Source organism: Salmo salar, chromosome ssa02, assembly GCF_905237065.1.
Source record: "Salmo salar chromosome ssa02, Ssal_v3.1, whole genome shotgun sequence".
NCBI classification, from domain to species: domain Eukaryota; kingdom Metazoa; phylum Chordata; class Actinopteri; order Salmoniformes; family Salmonidae; genus Salmo; species Salmo salar.
Genome location: NC_059443.1, coordinates 81,349,988 through 81,374,087, shown reverse-complemented (window position 1 = coordinate 81,374,087; position 24,100 = coordinate 81,349,988). Strand labels below are relative to the sequence as shown.

At 42.3% G+C, this 24,100-nt stretch overlaps 1 protein-coding gene across 5 annotated transcripts in view; it reads left to right on the top strand.

The window, feature by feature from the left end:
* Positions 1–24,100, top strand: part of LOC106594732 (protein sidekick-1) — a 438,074-nt gene that overhangs the window by 403,622 nt on the left and 10,352 nt on the right. For 4 of the 5 annotated variants that reach the window (XM_045713026.1, XM_045713029.1, XM_045713028.1 and 1 more), the window contains 6 exons: positions 11,112–11,298; positions 12,495–12,632; positions 13,403–13,564; positions 18,189–18,314; positions 18,817–18,981; positions 20,139–20,276. In XM_045713026.1, coding sequence (XP_045568982.1) covers positions 11,112–11,298; positions 12,495–12,632; positions 13,403–13,564; positions 18,189–18,314; positions 18,817–18,981; positions 20,139–20,276 — 916 coding nt within the window. Of the gene's footprint in view, positions 1–11,111; positions 11,299–12,494; positions 12,633–13,402; positions 13,565–18,188; positions 18,315–18,816; positions 18,982–19,196; positions 19,226–20,138; positions 20,277–24,100 lie in introns of those variants that run through there. The other variant, XM_045713027.1, reaches the window with a different exon arrangement.

Sequence of the window (24,100 nt, the reverse complement as noted above, 5' to 3'; positions counted from 1 at the left end):
AACATCATTCTGCTGGATACATCATGTTGTTATAGAATACATCACAACATCATTCTGCTGGATACATCATGTTGTTATAGAATACATCACAACATCATTCTGCTGGATACATCATGTTGTTATAGAATACATCACAACATCATTCTGCTGGATACATCATGTTGTTATAGAATACATCACAACATCATTCTGCTGGATACATCATGTTGTTATAGAATACATCACAACATCATTCTGCTGGATACATCATGTTGTTATAGAATACATCACAACATCATTCTGCTGGATACATCATGTTGTTATAGAATACATCACAACATCATTCTGCTGGATACATCATGTTGTTATAGAATACATCACAACATCATTCTGCTGGATACATCATGTTGTTATAGAATACATCACAACATCATTCTGCTGGATACATCATGTTGTTATAGAATACATCACAACATCATTCTGCTGGATACATCATGTTGTTATAGAATACATCACAACATCATTCTGCTGGATACATCATGTTGTTATAGAATACATCACAACATCATTCTGCTGGATACATCATGTTGTTATAGAATACATCACAACATCATTCTGCTGGATACATCATGTTGTTATAGAATACATCACAACATCATTCTGCTGGATACATCATGTTGTTATAGAATACATCACAACATCATTCTGCTGGATACATCATGTTGTTATAGAATACATCACAACATCATTCTGCTGGATACATTCATGTTGTTATAGAATACATCACAACATCATTCTGCTGGATACATCATGTTGTTATAGAATACATCACAACATCATTCTGCTGGATACATCATGTTGTTATAGAATACATCACAACATCATTCTGCTGGATACATCATGTTGTTATAGAATACATCACAACATCATTCTGCTGGATACATCATGTTGTTATAGAATACATCACAACATCATTCTGCTGGATACATGTCATGTTGTTATAGAATACATCACAACATCATTCTGCTGGATACATCATGTTGTTATAGAATACATCACAACATCATTCTGCTGGATACATCATGTTGTTATAGAATACATCACAACATCATTCTGCTGGATACATCATGTTGTTATAGAATACATCACAACATCATTCTGCTGGATACATCATGTTGTTATAGAATACATCACAACATCATTCTGCTGGATACATCATGTTGTTATAGAATACATCACAACATCATTCTGCTGGATACATCATGTTGTTATAGAATACATCACAACATCATTCTGCTGGATACATCATGTTGTTATAGAATACATCACAACATCATTCTGCTGGATACATCATGTTGTTATAGAATACATCACAACATCATTCTGCTGGATACATCATGTTGTTATAGAATACATCACAACATCATTCTGCTGGATACATCATGTTGTTATAGAATACATCACAACATCATTCTGCTGGATACATCATGTTGTTATAGAATACATCACAACATCATTCTGCTGGATACATCATGTTGTTATAGAATACATCACAACATCATTCTGCTGGATACATCATGTTGTTATAGAATACATCACAACATCATTCTGCTGGATACATCATGTTGTTATAGAATACATCACAACATCATTCTGCTGGATACATCATGTTGTTATAGAATACATCACAACATCATTCTGCTGGATACATCATGTTGTTATAGAATACATCACAACATCATTCTGCTGGATACATCATGTTGTTATAGAATACATCACAACATCATTCTGCTGGATACATCATGTTGTTATAGAATACATCACAACATCATTCTGCTGGATACATCATGTTGTTATAGAATACATCACAACATCATTCTGCTGGATACATCATGTTGTTATAGAATACATCACAACATCATTCTGCTGGATACATCATGTTGTTATAGAATACATCACAACATCATTCTGCTGGATACATCATGTTGTTATAGAATACATCACAACATCATTCTGCTGGATACATCATGTTGTTATAGAATACATCACAACATCATTCTGCTGGATACATCATGTTGTTATAGAATACATCACAACATCATTCTGCTGGATACATCATGTTGTTATAGAATACATCACAACATCATTCTGCTGGATACATCATGTTGTTATAGAATACATCACAACATCATTCTGCTGGGTACATCATGTTGTTATAGAATACATCACAACATCATTCTGCTGGATACATCATGTTGTTATAGAATACATCACAACATCATTCTGCTGGATACATCATGTTGTTATAGAATACATCACAACATCATTCTGCTGGATACATCATGTTGTTATAGAATACATCACAACATCATTCTGCTGGATACATCATGTTGTTATAGAATACATCACAACATCATTCTGCTGGATACATCATGTTGTTATAGAATACATCACAACATCATTCTGCTGGATACATCATGTTGTTATAGAATACATCACAACATCATTCTGCTGGATACATCATGTTGTTATAGAATACATCACAACATCATTCTGCTGGATACATCATGTTGTTATAGAATACATCACAACATCATTCTGCTGGATACATCATGTTGTTATAGAATACATCACAACATCATTCTGCTGGATACATCATGTTGTTATAGAATACATCACAACATCATTCTGCTGGATACATCATGTTGTTATAGAATACATCACAACATCATTCTGCTGGATACAATCATGTTGTTATAGAATACATCACAACATCATTCTGCTGGATACATCATGTTGTTATAGAATACATCACAACATCATTCTGCTGGATACATCATGTTGTTATAGAATACATCACAACATCATTCTGCTGGATACATCATGTTGTTATAGAATACATCACAACATCATTCTGCTGGATACATCATGTTGTTATAGAATACATCACAACATCATTCTGCTGGATACATCATGTTGTTATAGAATACATCACAACATCATTCTGCTGGATACATCATGTTGTTATAGAATACATCACAACATCATTCTGCTGGATACAAGTCATGTTGTTATAGAATACATCACAACATCATTCTGCTGGATACATCATGTTGTTATAGAATACATCACAACATCATTCTGCTGGATACATCATGTTGTTATAGAATACATCACAACATCATTCTGCTGGATACATCATGTTGTTATAGAATACATCACAACATCATTCTGCTGGATACATCATGTTGTTATAGAATACATCACAACATCATTCTGCTGGATACATCATGTTGTTATAGAATACATCACAACATCATTCTGCTGGATACATCATGTTGTTATAGAATACATCACAACATCATTCTGCTGGATACATCATGTTGTTATAGAATACATCACAACATCATTCTGCTGGATACATCATGTTGTTATAGAATACATCACAACATCATTCTGCTGGATACATCATGTTGTTATAGAATACATCACAACATCATTCTGCTGGATACATCATGTTGTTATAGAATACATCACAACATCATTCTGCTGGATACATCATGTTGTTATAGAATACATCACAACATCATTCTGCTGGATACATCATGTTGTTATAGAATACATCACAACATCATTCTGCTGGATACATCATGTTGTTATAGAATACATCACAACATCATTCTGCTGGATACATCATGTTGTTATAGAATACATCACAACATCATTCTGCTGGATACATCATGTTGTTATAGAATACATCACAACATCATTCTGCTGGATACATCATGTCATGTTGTTATAGAATACATCACAACATCATTCTGCTGGATACATCATGTTGTTATAGAATACATCACAACATCATTCTGCTGGATACATCATGTTGTTATAGAATACATCACAACATCATTCTGCTGGATACATCATGTTGTTATAGAATACATCACAACATCATTCTGCTGGATACATCATGTTGTTATAGAATACATCACAACATCATTCTGCTGGATACATCATGTTGTTATAGAATACATCACAACATCATTCTGCTGGATACATCATGTTGTTATAGAATACATCACAACATCATTCTGCTGGATACATCATGTTGTTATAGAATACATCACAACATCATTCTGCTGGATACAGTCATGTTGTTATAGAATACATCACAACATCATTCTGCTGGATACAGTCATGTTGTTATAGAATACATCACAACATCATTCTGCTGGATACATCATGTTGTTATAGAATACATCACAACATCATTCTGCTGGATACATCATGTTGTTATAGAATACATCACAACATCATTCTGCTGGATACATCATGTTGTTATAGAATACATCACAACATCATTCTGCTGGATACATCATGTTGTTATAGAATACATCACAACATCATTCTGCTGGATACATCATGTTGTTATAGAATACATCACAACATCATTCTGCTGGATACATCATGTTGTTATAGAATACATCACAACATCATTCTGCTGGATACATTCATGTTGTTATAGAATACATCACAACATCATTCTGCTGGATACATCATGTTGTTATAGAATACATCACAACATCATTCTGCTGGATACATCATGTTGTTATAGAATACATCACAACATCATTCTGCTGGATACATGTCATGTTGTTATAGAATACATCACAACATCATTCTGCTGGATACATCATGTTGTTATAGAATACATCACAACATCATTCTGCTGGATACATCATGTTGTTATAGAATACATCACAACATCATTCTGCTGGATACATCATGTTGTTATAGAATACATCACAACATCATTCTGCTGGATACATCATGTTGTTATAGAATACATCACAACATCATTCTGCTGGATACATCATGTTGTTATAGAATACATCACAACATCATTCTGCTGGATACATCATGTTGTTATAGAATACATCACAACATCATTCTGCTGGATACATCATGTTGTTATAGAATACATCACAACATCATTCTGCTGGATACATCATGTTGTTATAGAATACATCACAACATCATTCTGCTGGATACATCATGTTGTTATAGAATACATCACAACATCATTCTGCTGGATACATCATGTTGTTATAGAATACATCACAACATCATTCTGCTGGATACATCATGTTGTTATAGAATACATCACAACATCATTCTGCTGGATACATCATGTTGTTATAGAATACATCACAACATCATTCTGCTGGGTACATCATGTTGTTATAGAATACATCACAACATCATTCTGCTGGGTACATCATGTCATGTTGTTATAGAATACATCACAACATCATTCTGCTGGATACATCATGTTGTTATAGAATACATCACAACATCATTCTGCTGGATACATCATGTTGTTATAGAATACATCACAACATCATTCTGCTGGATACATCATGTTGTTATAGAATACATCACAACATCATTCTGCTGGATACATCATGTTGTTATAGAATACATCACAACATCATTCTGCTGGATACATCATGTCATGTTGTTATAGAATACATCACAACATCATTCTGCTGGATACATCATGTTGTTATAGAATACATCACAACATCATTCTGCTGGGTACATCATGTTGTTATAGAATACATCACAACATCATTCTGCTGGATACATCATGTTGTTATAGAATACATCACAACATCATTCTGCTGGGTACATCATGTTGTTATAGAATACATCACAACATCATTCTGCTGGATACATCATGTTGTTATAGAATACATCACAACATCATTCTGCTGGATACATCATGTTGTTATAGAATACATCACAACATCATTCTGCTGGATACATCATGTTGTTATAGAATACATCACAACATCATTCTGCTGGATACATCATGTTGTTATAGAATACATCACAACATCATTCTGCTGGATACATCATGTTGTTATAGAATACATCACAACATCATTCTGCTGGATACATCATGTTGTTATAGAATACATCACAACATCATTCTGCTGGATACATCATGTTGTTATAGAATACATCACAACATCATTCTGCTGGATACATCATGTTGTTATAGAATACATCACAACATCATTCTGCTGGATACATCATGTTGTTATAGAATACATCACAACATCATTCTGCTGGATACATCATGTTGTTATAGAATACATCACAACATCATTCTGCTGGATACATCATGTTGTTATAGAATACATCACAACATCATTCTGCTGGATACATCATGTTGTTATAGAATACATCACAACATCATTCTGCTGGATACATCATGTTGTTATAGAATACATCACAACATCATTCTGCTGGATACATCATGTTGTTATAGAATACATCACAACATCATTCTGCTGGATACATCATGTTGTTATAGAATACATCACAACATCATTCTGCTGGATACATCATGTTGTTATAGAATACATCACAACATCATTCTGCTGGATACATCATGTTGTTATAGAATACATCACAACATCATTCTGCTGGATACATCATGTTGTTATAGAATACATCACAACATCATTCTGCTGGATACATCATGTTGTTATAGAATACATCACAACATCATTCTGCTGGATACATCATGTTGTTATAGAATACATCACAACATCATTCTGCTGGATACATCATGTTGTTATAGAATACATCACAACATCATTCTGCTGGATACATCATGTTGTTATAGAATACATCACAACATCATTCTGCTGGATACATCATGTTGTTATAGAATACATCACAACATCATTCTGCTGGATACATCATGTTGTTATAGAATACATCACAACATCATTCTGCTGGATACATCATGTTGTTATAGAATACATCACAACATCATTCTGCTGGATACATCATGTTGTTATAGAATACATCACAACATCATTCTGCTGGATACATCATGTTGTTATAGAATACATCACAACATCATTCTGCTGGATACATCATGTTGTTATAGAATACATCACAACATCATTCTGCTGGATACATCATGTTGTTATAGAATACATCACAACATCATTCTGCTGGATACATCATGTTGTTATAGAATACATCACAACATCATTCTGCTGGATACATCATGTTGTTATAGAATACATCACAACATCATTCTGCTGGATACATCATGTTGTTATAGAATACATCACAACATCATTCTGCTGGATACATCATGTTGTTATAGAATACATCACAACATCATTCTGCTGGATACATCATGTTGTTATAGAATACATCACAACATCATTCTGCTGGATACATCATGTTGTTATAGAATACATCACAACATCATTCTGCTGGATACATCATGTTGTTATAGAATACATCACAACATCATTCTGCTGGATACATCATGTTGTTATAGAATACATCACAACATCATTCTGCTGGATACATCATGTTGTTATAGAATACATCACAACATCATTCTGCTGGATACATCATGTTGTTATAGAATACATCACAACATCATTCTGCTGGATACATCATGTTGTTATAGAATACATCACAACATCATTCTGCTGGATACATCATGTTGTTATAGAATACATCACAACATCATTCTGCTGGATACATCATGTTGTTATAGAATACATCACAACATCATTCTGCTGGATACATCATGTTGTTATAGAATACATCACAACATCATTCTGCTGGATACATCATGTTGTTATAGAATACATCACAACATCATTCTGCTGGATACATCATGTTGTTATAGAATACATCACAACATCATTCTGCTGGATACATCATGTTGTTATAGAATACATCACAACATCATTCTGCTGGATACATCATGTTGTTATAGAATACATCACAACATCATTCTGCTGGATACATCATGTTGTTATAGAATACATCACAACATCATTCTGCTGGATACATCATGTTGTTATAGAATACATCACAACATCATTCTGCTGGATACATCATGTTGTTATAGAATACATCACAACATCATTCTGCTGGATACATCATGTTGTTATAGAATACATCACAACATCATTCTGCTGGATACATCATGTTGTTATAGAATACATCACAACATCATTCTGCTGGATACATCATGTTGTTATAGAATACATCACAACATCATTCTGCTGGATACATCATGTTGTTATAGAATACATCACAACATCATTCTGCTGGATACATCATGTTGTTATAGAATACATCACAACATCATTCTGCTGGGTACATCATGTTGTTATAGAATACATCACAACATCATTCTGCTGGATACATCATGTTGTTATAGAATACATCACAACATCATTCTGCTGGATACATCATGTTGTTATAGAATACATCACAACATCATTCTGCTGGATACATCATGTTGTTATAGAATACATCACAACATCATTCTGCTGGATACATCATGTTGTTATAGAATACATCACAACATCATTCTGCTGGATACATCATGTTGTTATAGAATACATCACAACATCATTCTGCTGGATACATCATGTTGTTATAGAATACATCACAACATCATTCTGCTGGATACATCATGTTGTTATAGAATACATCACAACATCATTCTGCTGGATACATCATGTTGTTATAGAATACATCACAACATCATTCTGCTGGATACATCATGTTGTTATAGAATACATCACAACATCATTCTGCTGGATACATCATGTTGTTATAGAATACATCACAACATCATTCTGCTGGGTACATCATGTTGTTATAGAATACATCACAACATCATTCTGCTGGGTACATCATGTTGTTATAGAATACATCACAACATCATTCTGCTGGATACATCATGTTGTTATAGAATACATCACAACATCATTCTGCTGGATACATTTCATGTTGTTATAGAATACATCACAACATCATTCTGCTGGATACATCATGTTGTTATAGAATACATCACAACATCATTCTGCTGGATACATCATGTTGTTATAGAATACATCACAACATCATTCTGCTGGATACATCATGTTGTTATAGAATACATCACAACATCATTCTGCTGGATACATCATGTTGTTATAGAATACATCACAACATCATTCTGCTGGATACATCATGTTGTTATAGAATACATCACAACATCATTCTGCTGGATACATCATGTTGTTATAGAATACATCACAACATCATTCTGCTGGATACATCATGTTGTTATAGAATACATCACAACATCATTCTGCTGGATACATCATGTTGTTATAGAATACATCACAACATCATTCTGCTGGATACATCATGTTGTTATAGAATACATCACAACATCATTCTGCTGGATACATCATGTTGTTATAGAATACATCACAACATCATTCTGCTGGATACATCATGTTGTTATAGAATACATCACAACATCATTCTGCTGGGTACATCATGTTGTTATAGAATACATCACAACATCATTCTGCTGGATACATCATGTTGTTATAGAATACATCACAACATCATTCTGCTGGATACATCATGTTGTTATAGAATACATCACAACATCATTCTGCTGGATACATCATGTTGTTATAGAATACATCACAACATCATTCTGCTGGATACATCATGTTGTTATAGAATACATCACAACATCATTCTGCTGGATACATCATGTTGTTATAGAATACATCACAACATCATTCTGCTGGATACATCATGTTGTTATAGAATACATCACAACATCATTCTGCTGGATACATCATGTTGTTATAGAATACATCACAACATCATTCTGCTGGATACATCATGTTGTTATAGAATACATCACAACATCATTCTGCTGGATACATCATGTTGTTATAGAATACATCACAACATCATTCTGCTGGATACATCATGTTGTTATAGAATACATCACAACATCATTCTGCTGGATACATCATGTTGTTATAGAATACATCACAACATCATTCTGCTGGATACATCATGTTGTTATAGAATACATCACAACATCATTCTGCTGGATACATCATGTTGTTATAGAATACATCACAACATCATTCTGCTGGATACATCATGTTGTTATAGAATACATCACAACATCATTCTGCTGGATACATCATGTTGTTATAGAATACATCACAACATCATTCTGCTGGATACATCATGTTGTTATAGAATACATCACAACATCATTCTGCTGGATACATCATGTTGTTATAGAATACATCACAACATCATTCTGCTGGATACATCATGTTGTTATAGAATACATCACAACATCATTCTGCTGGATACATCATGTTGTTATAGAATACATCACAACATCATTCTGCTGGATACATAGTCATGTTGTTATAGAATACATCACAACATCATTCTGCTGGATACATCATGTTGTTATAGAATACATCACAACATCATTCTGCTGGGTACATCATGTTGTTATAGAATACATCACAACATCATTCTGCTGGATACATCATGTTGTTATAGAATACATCACAACATCATTCTGCTGGATACATCATGTTGTTATAGAATACATCACAACATCATTCTGCTGGATACATCATGTTGTTATAGAATACATCACAACATCATTCTGCTGGATACATCATGTTGTTATAGAATACATCACAACATCATTCTGCTGGATACATCATGTTGTTATAGAATACATCACAACATCATTCTGCTGGATACATCATGTTGTTATAGAACACATCACAACATCATTCTGCTGGATACATCATGTTGTTATAGAATACATCACAACATCATTCTGCTGGATACATCATGTTGTTATAGAATACATCACAACATCATTCTGCTGGATACATCATGTTGTTATAGAATACATCACAACATCATTCTGCTGGATACATCATGTTGTTATAGAATACATCACAACATCATTCTGCTGGGTACATCATGTTGTTATAGAATACATCACAACATCATTCTGCTGGATACATCATGTTGTTATAGAATACATCACAACATCATTCTGCTGGGTACATCATGTCATGTTGTTATAGAATACATCAGAGGGCAGGTCAACAGCAGAATATTGAGCATGTGTACCCTTCAGGGACAAGGGTAGGGAGACAGAAAGGAACCATTGTGTCAGTAGAAAATGGTCTCACTTCTTGTGTGTGACTTCTTCCTGTTTCCTGTGATGTGATCAGATCCACTACTGGCAGGGTGACAGACAGAACCAGACAGAGAAGGTGACTGTTGTGTTTGTTCCTGACATGCGTGTTCGTCTGGTCAACCTCACGTGTTACACATCCTACCTCGTCACGCTGTCTGCCTTCAACGTGGCTGGAGACGGCCCGCCCAGCGAACCCCGGGGCGCCAAGACCCTACAGGCTGGTAGGTTCCCTAACCTCTAACCTCTAACCCCAGGGGGCCAAGACCCTACAGGCTGGTAGGTTCCCTAACCTCTAACCCCAGGGGGCCAAGGCCCTACAGGCTGGTAGGTTCCCTAACCTCTAACCTCTAACCCCAGGGGGCCAAGGCCCTACAGGCTGGTAGGTTCCCTAACCTCTAACCTCTAACCCCAGGGGGCCAAGACCCTACAGGCTGGTAGGTTCCCTAACCTCTAACCTCTAACCCCAAGGGGCCAAGACCCTACAGGCTGGTAGGTTCCCAACCTCTAACCTCTAACCCCAGGGGGCCAAGACCCTACAGGCTGGTAGGTTCCCTAACCTCTAACCTCTAACCCCAGGGGGCCAAGACCCTACAGGCTGGTAGGTTCCCTAACCTCTAACCTCTAACCCCAGGGGGCCAAGACCCTACAGGCTGGTAGGTTCCCTAACCTCTAACCTCTAACCCCAGGGGGGCAAGACCCTACAGGCTGGTAGGTTCCCTAACCTCTAACCCCAGGGGGCCAAGACCCTACAGGCTGGTAGGTTCCCTAACCTCTAACCTCTAACCCCAGGGGGCCAAGACCCTACAGGCTGGTAGGTTCCCTAACCTCTAACCTCTAACCCCAGGGGGCCAAGACCCTACAGGCTGATAGGTTCCCTAACCTCTAACCTCTAACCCCAGGGGGCCAAGACCCTACAGGCTGGTAGGTTCCCTAACCTCTAACCTCTAACCCACCCAGTGAACCCTGGGATGCGTATATGTTAGACCTGGCTTCAAATATGATTTGAAATCAATGAAAAATCTTTATCTGGGCTTGATAATGATGGAGCCTGTTGTAATGGAAGGAATAGAACAGTCCCCAGACTGTCTAAAGCAGACACTGAGAGTATACACATACAGCTAATAGTATCTGATCCCAGGTCTGCACTGTCTAAAACAGACACTGAGAGTTTACACATACAGCTAATAGTATCTGATCCCAGGTCTGCACTGTCTAAAACAGACACTGAGAGTTTACACAAACATCTAACAGTATCTGATCCCAGGTCTGCACTGTCTAAAACAAACACTGAGAGTATACACATACATCTAATAGTATCTGATCCCAGGTCTGCACTGTCTGGTTGTGTTATTAAAGTTGAAAATCTAGATGGTATGAATGTAATGATCACCTGTGTAACCTACTCTCCCCCCCCCAGCCCCCAGCCAGCCTAGTTTCCTGTCGTTTTCGGAGGTGACAGGATGGAGTGTCAACGTCTCCTGGGGGGCGCCCAGCGCTTCTAACGGGGTAGTGGAGGGGTACAGGGTGGTCTACCAACCCACACAGCCTGTACAGGGTAACTAATACCCACACACACCTAGCAACACACTCACACCTAACAACACACACACATGCCTAGCAACACACTCACACTCACACCTAACAACACACACGCCTAGCAACACACACACACCTAACAACACATACACATGTCTAGCAACACACTCACACCTAACAACACTCACACCTAACAACACACACACCTAACAACACACACACACACGCCTAGCAACACACACACACCTAACACACACTCACACGCCTAACAACACACACACACACCTAGCAATACACACACGCACACACACACGTAACAACATACACACCAGTTTCTGGGCCTGTCTTGACATGATGATGAAGAGGAAAATGTTGCTGACACACAAAACAAGTTGTTCAATGATGTTTAATGGTGTTTACTGGTGTTTAATGGTGTTTACTGGTGTTTAATGGTGTTTACTGGTGTTTAATGGTGTTTACTGGTGCTTACTGGTGTTTAATGGTGTTTACTGGTGTTTAATGGTGTTTACTGGTGCTTACTGGCGTTTAATGGCGTTTAATGGTGTTTACTGGTGTTTAATGGCGTTTAATGGTGTTTAATGGTGTTTGATAGTGTTTGATAGTGTTTAATGGTGTTTGATAGTGTTTGATAGTGTTTGTATATCTACACATGTTTTAAAGTGTCCTGTGTGTGTGTGTGTGTGTGTGTGTGTGTGTGTGTGTGTGTGTGTGTGTGTGTGTGTGTGTGTGTGTGTGTGTGTGTGTGTGAGTGTGTGTGTGTGTGTCTAGGTGTGAGTCGGGTGGTGACGGTGGATGTGAAGGGTAGCTGGCAGCGTTGGTTAAAGGTCAGAGACCTGACTAAAGGAGTAACCTACAGGTTCAGTGTCCAGGCCAGAACAGTCAGCTACGGACCTGCTGCACACTGTAACGTCACCTCACAACCTCTTCAGGGTAAGAAGAGAGGGGGGGGTAGTGTGTGAGGTGTGTGTGTGCGAGGTGTGTATGGTGTGTGTGAGGTGTGTGTGAGGTGTGTGTGTGAGAGTGTGAGAGTGTGTGTGTGTGAGGTGTGTGTGAGGTGTGTGAGGTGTGTGTAGTGTGTGAGGTGTGTGAGAGTGTGTGTGTGAGTGTAGTGTGTGAGGTGTGTGAGTGTAGTGAGTGCAGTGTGTGAGGTGTGTGAGGTGTGTATCAAATCAAACATTGTCACAATCGCCGAATAAAACAGGTGTAGACTTTACCGTGAAATGCTTTACTTACAAGCCCTTAACCAACAGTACAGTTCAAGAAGAAGAAAATATTTACCAAGTAGACTAAAATAAAAAGTAATAATAAAAAGTATCACAATAAGAACAACAATAACGAGGCTCTATACATACCTACACAATGGAAGGCTCTATACAGGGGGCACCGGTACCGAGTCAGTGTGGAGGCTATATACAGGGGGCACCGGTACCGAGTCAGTGTGGAGGCTATATACAGGGGGCACCGGTACCGAGTCAGTGTGGAGGCTCTATACAGGGGGCACCGGTACCGAGTCAGTGTGGAGGCTATATACAGGGGGCACCGGTACCGAGTCAGTGTGGAGGCTCTATACAGGGGGCACCGGTACCGAGTCAGTGTGGAGGCTATATACAGGGGGCACCGGTACCGAGTCAGTGTGGAGGCTATATACAGGGGGCACCAGTACAGCGTCAGTGTGGAGGCTCTATACAGGGGGCACCGGTACCGAGTCAGTGTGGAGGCTATATACAGGGGGCACCGGTACCGAGTCAGTGTGGAGGCTCTATACAGGGGGCACCGGTACCGAGTCAGTGTGGAGGCTATATACAGGGGGCACCGGTACCGAGTCAGTGTGGAGGCTATATACAGGGGGCACCGGTACCGAGTCAGTGTGGAGGCTATATACAGGGGGCACCAGTACAGCGTCAGTGTGGAGGCTATATACAGGGGGTACTGGTACAGAGTCAGTGTGGAGGCTCTATACAGGGGGCACCGGTACCGAGTCAGTGTGGAGGCTCTATACAGGGGGCACCGGTACCGAGTCAGTGTGGAGGCTATATACAGGGGGCACCGGTACCGAGTCGGTGTGGAGGCTATATACAGGGGGCACCAGTACAGCGTCAGTGTGGAGGCTCTATACAGGGGGTACCAGTACAGTGTCAATGTGGAGGCTCTATACAGGGGGCACCGGTACCGAGTCAGTGTGGAGGCTATATACAGGGGGCACCGGTACCGAGTCAGTGTGGAGGCTATATACAGGGGGCACCAGTACAGCGTCAGTGTGGAGGCTCTATACAGGGGGCACCAGTACAGCGTCAGTGTGGAGGCTCTATACAGGGGGCACCGGTACAGCGTCAGTGTGGAGGCTCTATACAGGGGGCACCGGTACAGCGTCAGTGTGGAGGCTCTATACAGGGGGCACCAGTACAGCGTCAGTGTGGAGGCTCTATACAGGGGGCACCGGTACAGCGTCAGTGTGGAGGCTCTATACAGGGGGCACCAATACAGCGTCAGTGTGGAGGCTCTATACAGGGGGTACCGGTACAGCGTCAGTGTGGAGGCTCTATACAGGGGGCACCGGTACAGCGTCAGTGTGGAGGCTCTATACAGGGGGCACCAGTACAGCGTCAGTGTGGAGGCTCTATACAGGGGGCACCGGTACAGCGTCAGTGTGGAGGCTCTATACAGGGGGCACCAGTACAGCGTCAGTGTGGAGGCTCTATACAGGGGGCACCGGTACAGCGTCAGTGTGGAGGCTCTATACAGGGGGCACCGGTACAGCGTCAGTGTGGAGGCTCTATACAGGGGGCACCAGTACAGCGTCAGTGTGCAGGGATACAGGTTAGAGGTAATTTGTACATGTCGGTGGGGGCGAAGTTATTATGCATAGATAATAACCAGCAAGTAGCAGCAGTGTACAATAGGGAAGAGGGATCAATGTAAATTGTCCGGTGGTGATTTTATGAATTGTTCAGCAGTCTTATGGCTTGGGGGTAGAAGCTGTTGAGAAGCCTTTTGGTCCTAGACTTGACGCTCCGGTACCTTGTGTGACTGGAGTCTGGACAATTTTATGGGCTTTCCTCTGACACCACCTATTATATAGGTCCTGGATGGCAGGAAGCTTGGCCCCAGTGATGTACTGGGCCGTGCTCACTACCCTGTGTAGCGCCTTACGGTCGGAAGCCGAGCAGTTTCCATACCAGGCGGTGATGCAACCAGTCAAGATGCTCTCGATGGTGTAGCTGTAGAACCTTTTGAGGATCTGGGGACCCATGTCAAATCTTTTCAGTCCAGGGTCCAGTTGCAGAAGGAGGTGTTTAGTCCCAGAGTCCTTAGCTTAGTGATGAGCTTCGTGGGCACTATGGTGTTGAACGCTGAGCTGTAGTCAATGAACAGCATTCTCACAGAGGTGTTCCTTTTGTCCAGGTGAGAAAGGGCAGTGTGGAGTGCGATTGAGATTGCCGCATCTGTGGATCTGTTGGGGCGGTATGCGAATTGGAGTGGATCTAGGGTATCCGGGAGGAGGCTGTTGATGTGAGCCATGACCAGCCTTTCAAAGCACTTTATGGCTACCGACGTGAGTTCCATGGGGTGGTAATCATTTAGGCAGGTTATCTTCGCTTCCTTGGGCACATGGACTATGTTGGTCTGCTTGAAACATGTAGGTATTACAGACTGTCAGGGAAAAATGTCAGTGAAGAAATGTTGAAAATGTCAGTGAAGACACTTGACAGTTGGTCCGTGTATGCTTTGAGTACACGTCCTGGTAATCCGTCTAACCCAGTAGCTTTGTAAATATTGACCTGTTTAAAGGTTTTGCTCACATCGACTACCGAGAGCATTATCACACGGTCATCCAGAACAGCTGGTGGTCTCGTGCATGCTTCAGTGTTGCTTGCCTCGAAGCGAGCATAAAAGGCATTTGGCTCGTCTGGTAGGCTCGCATCAATGGGCAGCTCGCGTCAGGGTTTCTCTTTGTAGGCCGTAATAGTTTACAAGCCCTGCCACATCTGACGAGCGTCAGAGCCGGTGTAGTAGGATTCCATTTTTATCCTGTATTGACGCTTTGCGCTTTGTGGTAGCTCTAGCCATTAGCTCGATGCGGATGTTGCCTGTAATCCATGGCTTCTGGTTGGGATATGTACGTACAGTCACTGTGGGGACAACGTCATCAATGCACCTATTGATGAAGCCAGGTGAGTGAGGTGGTGTATTCCTCAATGCCATTGGATGAATCCCGGAACATATTCCAGTCTGTGATAGCAAAACAGTTCTGTAGTGTAGCATCCATGCCATCTGACCACTTCTGTATTGAGCGAGTCACTGGTACTTCCTGCTTTAGTTTTTGCTTGTTAGCAGGAATTAGGAGGATAGAATTATGGTCAGATTTGCTGAGCTTTGTATGCATCTAAGTAAAGGTGGTCTAGGATGTTTTTTCCCCTGTTGCACATGTGACATGCTGGTAAAAATTTGGTAAAACTGATTTAAGTTTGCCAGCATTAAAGTCCCCGGCCACTAGGAGCTCCACTTCTGGATGAGCATTTTCTTCTTTGCTTATGGCCTTATAGAGTTGGTTGAGAGCGGTCTTAGTGCCAGCTTCACTTTGTGGTGGTAAATAAACGGCTACGAATAATTTAGATGAGAACTCTCTTGGTAGATAGTGTGGTCTACAGCTTATCATAAGGTACTCTACCTCAGGCGAGCAATACCTCGAGACTTCTTTAATATTCGACATTGCGCACCAGCTGTTTTGACAAAAAGACACACACCTCGTTTTACCAGATGCCGGTGCATGGAAAATCCCGTTAGCTCTATATTGTCCGTATCTTCGTTCAGCCACGTCTCGGTGAAACATAAAATATTACAGTTTTTAATGTCCCATTGGTAGGATAATCTTATTCGCAGATCATACATTTTATTTTCCTATGATTGCACGTTAGCAAGAAGAAAGGAAGGCAGTGGGAGTTTACTCGCTCGCCTCCGGATTCTCAGAAGGGTGCCCGATCTGCTGCCCCTTTTCCGGCATCTTTTCTTCACGCAAAAGGCATGATCTGTGCCTGTTCCAGTGAAAGCAGGATATCCTTCTCGTCGGACTCGTTAAAGGAAAAAGTTTCTTCCTGTCCGCGGTGAGTAATCGCTTTTCTGATGTCCAGAAGTTATTTTCAGTCATAAGAGACGGTAGCAGCAACATTATGTACAAAATAAGTTTAAAAATAAGTTACACAAAACGCCAAAAAAATAACAAAATAGTACAATTGGTTGGGAGAATATAAAACGTCAGCCATGTTCTTCTGGCACCATCTTATCAGATGACGCCATCGCCATCTGTGGTGTGTGTGAGGTGTGTGAGGTGTGTGTGTGAGGTGTGTGTGTGAGGGTGTGTGTGTGTGTGTGTGTGTGTGTGTGTGTGTGTGTGTGTGTGTGTGTGTGTGTGTGTGTGTGTGTGTGTGTGTGTGTGTGTGAGGTGTGTTAGGTTTATGTGTGTTCAGCTCCACACCTGCTATACACACCAACATCCCCAACATCTACAGGTCTCTGTGTTTATATGGTCTGAATGGCTCCTCCCTCTCTCCCCCAGGCACCCCTGGTTCGCCCATGGAGATGTCAGTCACCAAGTCCTCCTCGGCGCTGACCATTCATTGGTCGGAGGGAGACGCGGGGGCGGGACCTGTCATAGGTTACATCATCGAGGCTCGTCCCTCAGGTGAGCAAGCGAATGTGTGTCTGTGGTGTGGTGTGTCTGTGGTATGTCTGTGGTGTGTGTCTGTGGTGGGCGGGGTGTGTATGTGGTGTGTGTCGGTGGTGTGTCGGTGGTGTGTCTGTGGTATGTGTCTGTTGTGTCTGTGGTTTGCCTGTGGTGTGTGTTGTGTGTGTGGTGTGTGTGTGTGTGTGTGTGTGTGTGTGTGTGTGGTGTGTCTGTGTTGTGTGTGGTGTGTCTGTGTTGTGTGTGGTGTGTGTGTGTGTGGTGTGTGTGTGTGTGTGTGTGTGTGGTGTGTCTGTGGTTTGTGTGTGTGTGTGTGTGTGTGTGTTTGTGGTGTCTGGTGTGTGTGTGGTGTCTCCTTCCATCTTTCCTCTCCTTCTATCACTAATGATATTTACACTTCCTTTTACATTCTCTCACTACCCTCCATTTTTCTCTCTCTCCCTTCCTTCTCTCTCTCCCTCTCACTCTCCCCCCTCTCTCTCCCCCCTCTCTCTCTCTTCAGATGAAGGTATGTGGGACTCGTTTGTCAGGCTCCTCCCCCCCAGCAGTAGGTCAGTAACCGTGGAGATGGACCGTCTGAGGTCAGGGGTTGGATATGAGTTCCGTGTCATCGCTGTCAATCGCTACGGTTATGGAGAACCCAGCACGCCATCCACCGCGCTCGCTGGTAAACATACACACAGACACACTCACAGTAACACAGTCTCTGTGTTAACACTGTGCTGCCATCTAGTGTCAGACTGAAGCAGCTCCAGCTGTAACAGTATCAACAACATCCTGTCACCAGACTGGTTATAACGGCCTTCATAACAGTGATATGTCTCCATCCTGTCACCAGACTGGTTATAACGGCCTTCATAACAGTGATATGTGGGTCCATAGCGCTGTGGGACTGAAGCAGCTGTAACAGTATCAACAACATCCTGTCACCAGACTGGTTATAAAGGCCTTCATAACAGTGATATGTCTCCATCCTGTCACCAGACTGGTTATAACGGCCTTCATAACAGTGATATGTCTCCATCCTGTCACCAGACTGGTTATAACGGCCTTCATAACAGTGATATGTGGGTCCATAGCGCTGTGGGACTGAAGCAGCTGTAACAGTATCAACAACATCCTGTCACCAGACTGGTTATAAAGGCCTTCATAACAGTGATATGTCTCCATCCTGTCACCAGACTGGTTATAACGGCCTTCATAACAGTGATATGTCTCCATCCTGTCACCAGACTGGTTATAAAGGCCTTCATAACAGTGATATGTCTCCATCCTGTCACCAGACTGGCTATAAAGGCCTTCATAACAGTGATATGTCTCCATCCTGTCACCAGACTGGCTATAAAGGCCTTCATAACAGTGATATGTCTCCATCCTGTTACCAGACTGGTTATAAAGGCCTTCATAACAGTGATATGTCTCCATCCTGTCACCAGACTGGCTATAAAGGCCTTCATAACAGTGATATGTCTCCATCCTGTCACCAGACTGGCTATAAAGGCCTTCATAACAGTGATATGTGGGTCCATAGCGCTGTGGGACTGAAGCAGCTGTAACAGTATCAACAACATCCTGTTACCAGACTGGTTATAAAGGCCTTCATAACAGTGATATGTCTCCATCCTGTCACCAGACTGGCTATAAAGGCCTTCATAACAGTGATATGTCTCCATCCTGTCACCAGACTGGCTATAAAGGCCTTCATAACAGTGATATGTGGGTCCATAGCGCTGTGGGACTGAAGCAGCTGTAACAGTATCACCAACATCCTGTCACCAGACTGGTTATAAAGGCCTTCATAACAGTGATATAATGTCTCCATAGCGCTGTGGGACCGTCCCTTCTATGAGGAGTGGTGGTTCCTGTTGGTCCTGTCTCTGATTGGTCTGATCGTGGTCCTCATGTTGGTGTTCAGCCTCCTGCTGCACGGACACAACCAGCAGTACAGGAGCTGCAGCTCAGGTACACACCTACTACACACCTACTACACACCTACTACATACATACCTACACACCTACTACACACCTACTACACACCTACTACATACATACCTATACACCTACTACACACCTACTACACACCTACTACACACCTACACACCTACTACACACCTACACACCTACTACACACCTACACACCTACTACACACCTACACACCTACTACACACCTACACACCTACTACACACCTACGACATACACACCTACACACCTACTACACACCTACTACACACCTACACACCTACACACCTACTACACACCTACACACCTACTACACACCTACGACATACACACCTACACACCTACTACACACCTACTACACACCTACACACCTACTACATACACACCTACACACCTACTACACACCTACACACCTACTACATACCTACTACACACCTTATACACACCTACTACAAACCTACTACACACCTACTACACACCTACTACATACCTACTACACACCTACTACACACCTAATACACACCTACTACACACCTACTACACACCTTATACACACCTACTACACACCTAATACACACCTACTACACACCTAATACACACCTAATACACACGTACTACACACCTACTACACCTATTACACACCTAATACACACCTACTACACACCTACTACACACCTACTTACTACACACCTAATACACACCTAATACATACTTACTACACACCTAATACATACATACCTACACACCTACTACACACCTACTACATACATACCTACACACCTACTACACACCTACACACCTACTACACATCTACTACACACCTACACATCTACTACACACCTACGACATACACACCTACACACCTACTACACACCTACTACACACCTACTACACACCTACTACACACCTAATACACACCTACTACACACCTACTACACACCTTATACACACCTACTACACACCTAATACACACCTACTACACACCTAATACACACCTAATACACACGTACTACACACCTACTACACCTATTACACACCTAATACACACCTAATACACACCTACTACACACCTACTACACACCTACTTACTACACACCTAATACACACCTAATACATACTTACTACACACCTAATACATACATACCTACACACCTACTACACACCTACTACACACCTACTACATACATACCTACACACCTACTACACACCTACACACCTACTACACATCTACTACACACCTACACATCTACTACACACCTACGACCTACACACCTACTACACACCTACTACACACCTACACACCTACTACACACCTACACACCTACGACACACCTACACACCTACGACACACCTACACACCTACACACCTACTACACACCTACTACACACCTACTACATACACACCTACTACATACCTACTACACACCTTATACACACCTACTACACACCTACTACACACCTACTACACACCTTATACACACCTACTACATACCTACTACACACCTACTACACACCTAATACACACCTTATACACACCTACTACACACCTACACACCTACTACACACCTAATACACACCTACTACACACCTACTACACACCTACATACCTACTACACACCTTATACACACCTACTACATACCTACTACACACCTACTACACACCTACACACCTACTACACACCTACACACCTACTACACACCTACACACCTGCTACACACCTACTACACACCTTATACACACCTACTACATACCTACTACACACCTACACACCTACTACACACCTACTACACACCTACTTACTACACACCTAATACACACCTAATACATACCTACTGCACACCTAATACACACCTACTACACACCTAATACACACGTACTACACACCTACTACACCTAATACACACCTAATACACATCTACTACACACCTACTACACACCTACTTACTACACACCTAATACACACCTAATACATACTTACTACACACCTAATACATACCTAATACACACCTAATACATACCTACTACACACCTAATACACACCTACTACCTACACACCTGCACACCTACACACCTACACACACCTAACACACACCTAACATACACCTACACACCGAATACACACATACACACACCTACACACCTGCACACCTACACACCTACACACATCTACACACCTACACACATACACACCTAATACACACCTACACACCTCATACACACCTACACACCTCACACACACCTCACACCTCATACACACCTACACACACCTCACACACCTACACACCTCACACACACCAAACACACACCTCACACACCTACACACCTAATACACACCTACACACCTCATACACACCTACACACCTCACACACACCTCACACCTCATACACACCTACACACCTCACACACCTACACACCTCACACACACCAAACACACACCTCACACACCTACACACACCTCACACACACCTACACACACCGTCTGTCTGTCTGTCTGTCTGTCTGTCTGTCTGTCTGTCTGTCTGTCTGTCTGTCTGTCTGTCTGTCTCTTAGCTCTGCAGCAGCATATTTTACTTCTTTGTCATGTTGTTGTGTCTGTTTGTATAGTAACAAACGAAGGGTTTCACATAGAAACATGTTCTTCTGGGTGTAGAGGGGCTCCTAGTGAGTGTCTGACTGACTGTCACTAGGCTACCTGCCCCCCCCCACTCTAACCACTAGGCAAACCTGCCGCCCCCCCCACTCTAACCACTAGGCTACCTGCCCCCCACTCTAACCACTAGGCAAACCTGCCGCCCCCCCACCCCACTCTAACCACTAGGCTACCTGCCCCCCCCCACTCTAACCACTAGGCTACCTGCCCCCCACTCTAACCACTAGGCAAACCTGCCGCCCCCTCCCCACTCTAACCACTAGGCTACCTGCCCCCCCCCACTCTAACCACTAGGCTACCTGCCCCCCACTCTAACCACTAGGCTACCTGCCCCCCACTCTAACCACTAGGCTACCTGCCCCCCCACTCTAACCACTAGGCTACCTGCCCCCACTCTAACCACTAGGCTACCTGCCCCCCCACTCTAACCACTAGGCTACCTGCCCCCCCACTCTAATCACTAGGCTACCTGCCGCCCCCCCTAACTACTAGGCTACCTGCCGCCCCCCACTCTGACCACTAGGCTACCTGCCGCCCCCTACTCTAACCACAAGGCTACCTGCCCCCCCCAATCTAACCACTAGGCTACCTGCCCCCCCCCCACTCTAACCACTAGGCTACCTGCCCCCCCACTCTAACCACTAGGCTACCTGCCGCCCCCTACTCTAACCACTAGGCTATCTGCCCCCCCCACTCTAACCACTAGGCTACCTGCCGCCCCCCTACTCTGACCACTAGGCTACCTGCCCCCCCACTCTAACCACTAGGCTACCTGCCCCCCACTCTAACCACTAGGCTACCTGCCCCCCACTCTAACCACTAGGCTACCTGCCCCCCACTCTAACCACTAGGCTACCTGCCCCCGCCCACTCTAACCACTAGGCTACCTGCCGCCCCCCCCTAACTACTTGGCTACCTGCCGCCCCCACTCTGACCACTAGGCTACCTGCCGCCCCCTACTCTAACCACTAGGCTACCTGCCCCCCACTCTAACCACTAGGCTACCTGCCGCCCCCCCACTCTAACCACTAGGCTACCTGCCGCCCCCCCACTCTAACCACTAGTCTACCTGCCCCCCCCCACTCTAACCACTAGGCTACCTGCCGCCCCCCACTCTAACCACTAGTCTACCTGCCCCCCCCCCACTCTAACCACTAGGCTACCTGCCGCCAC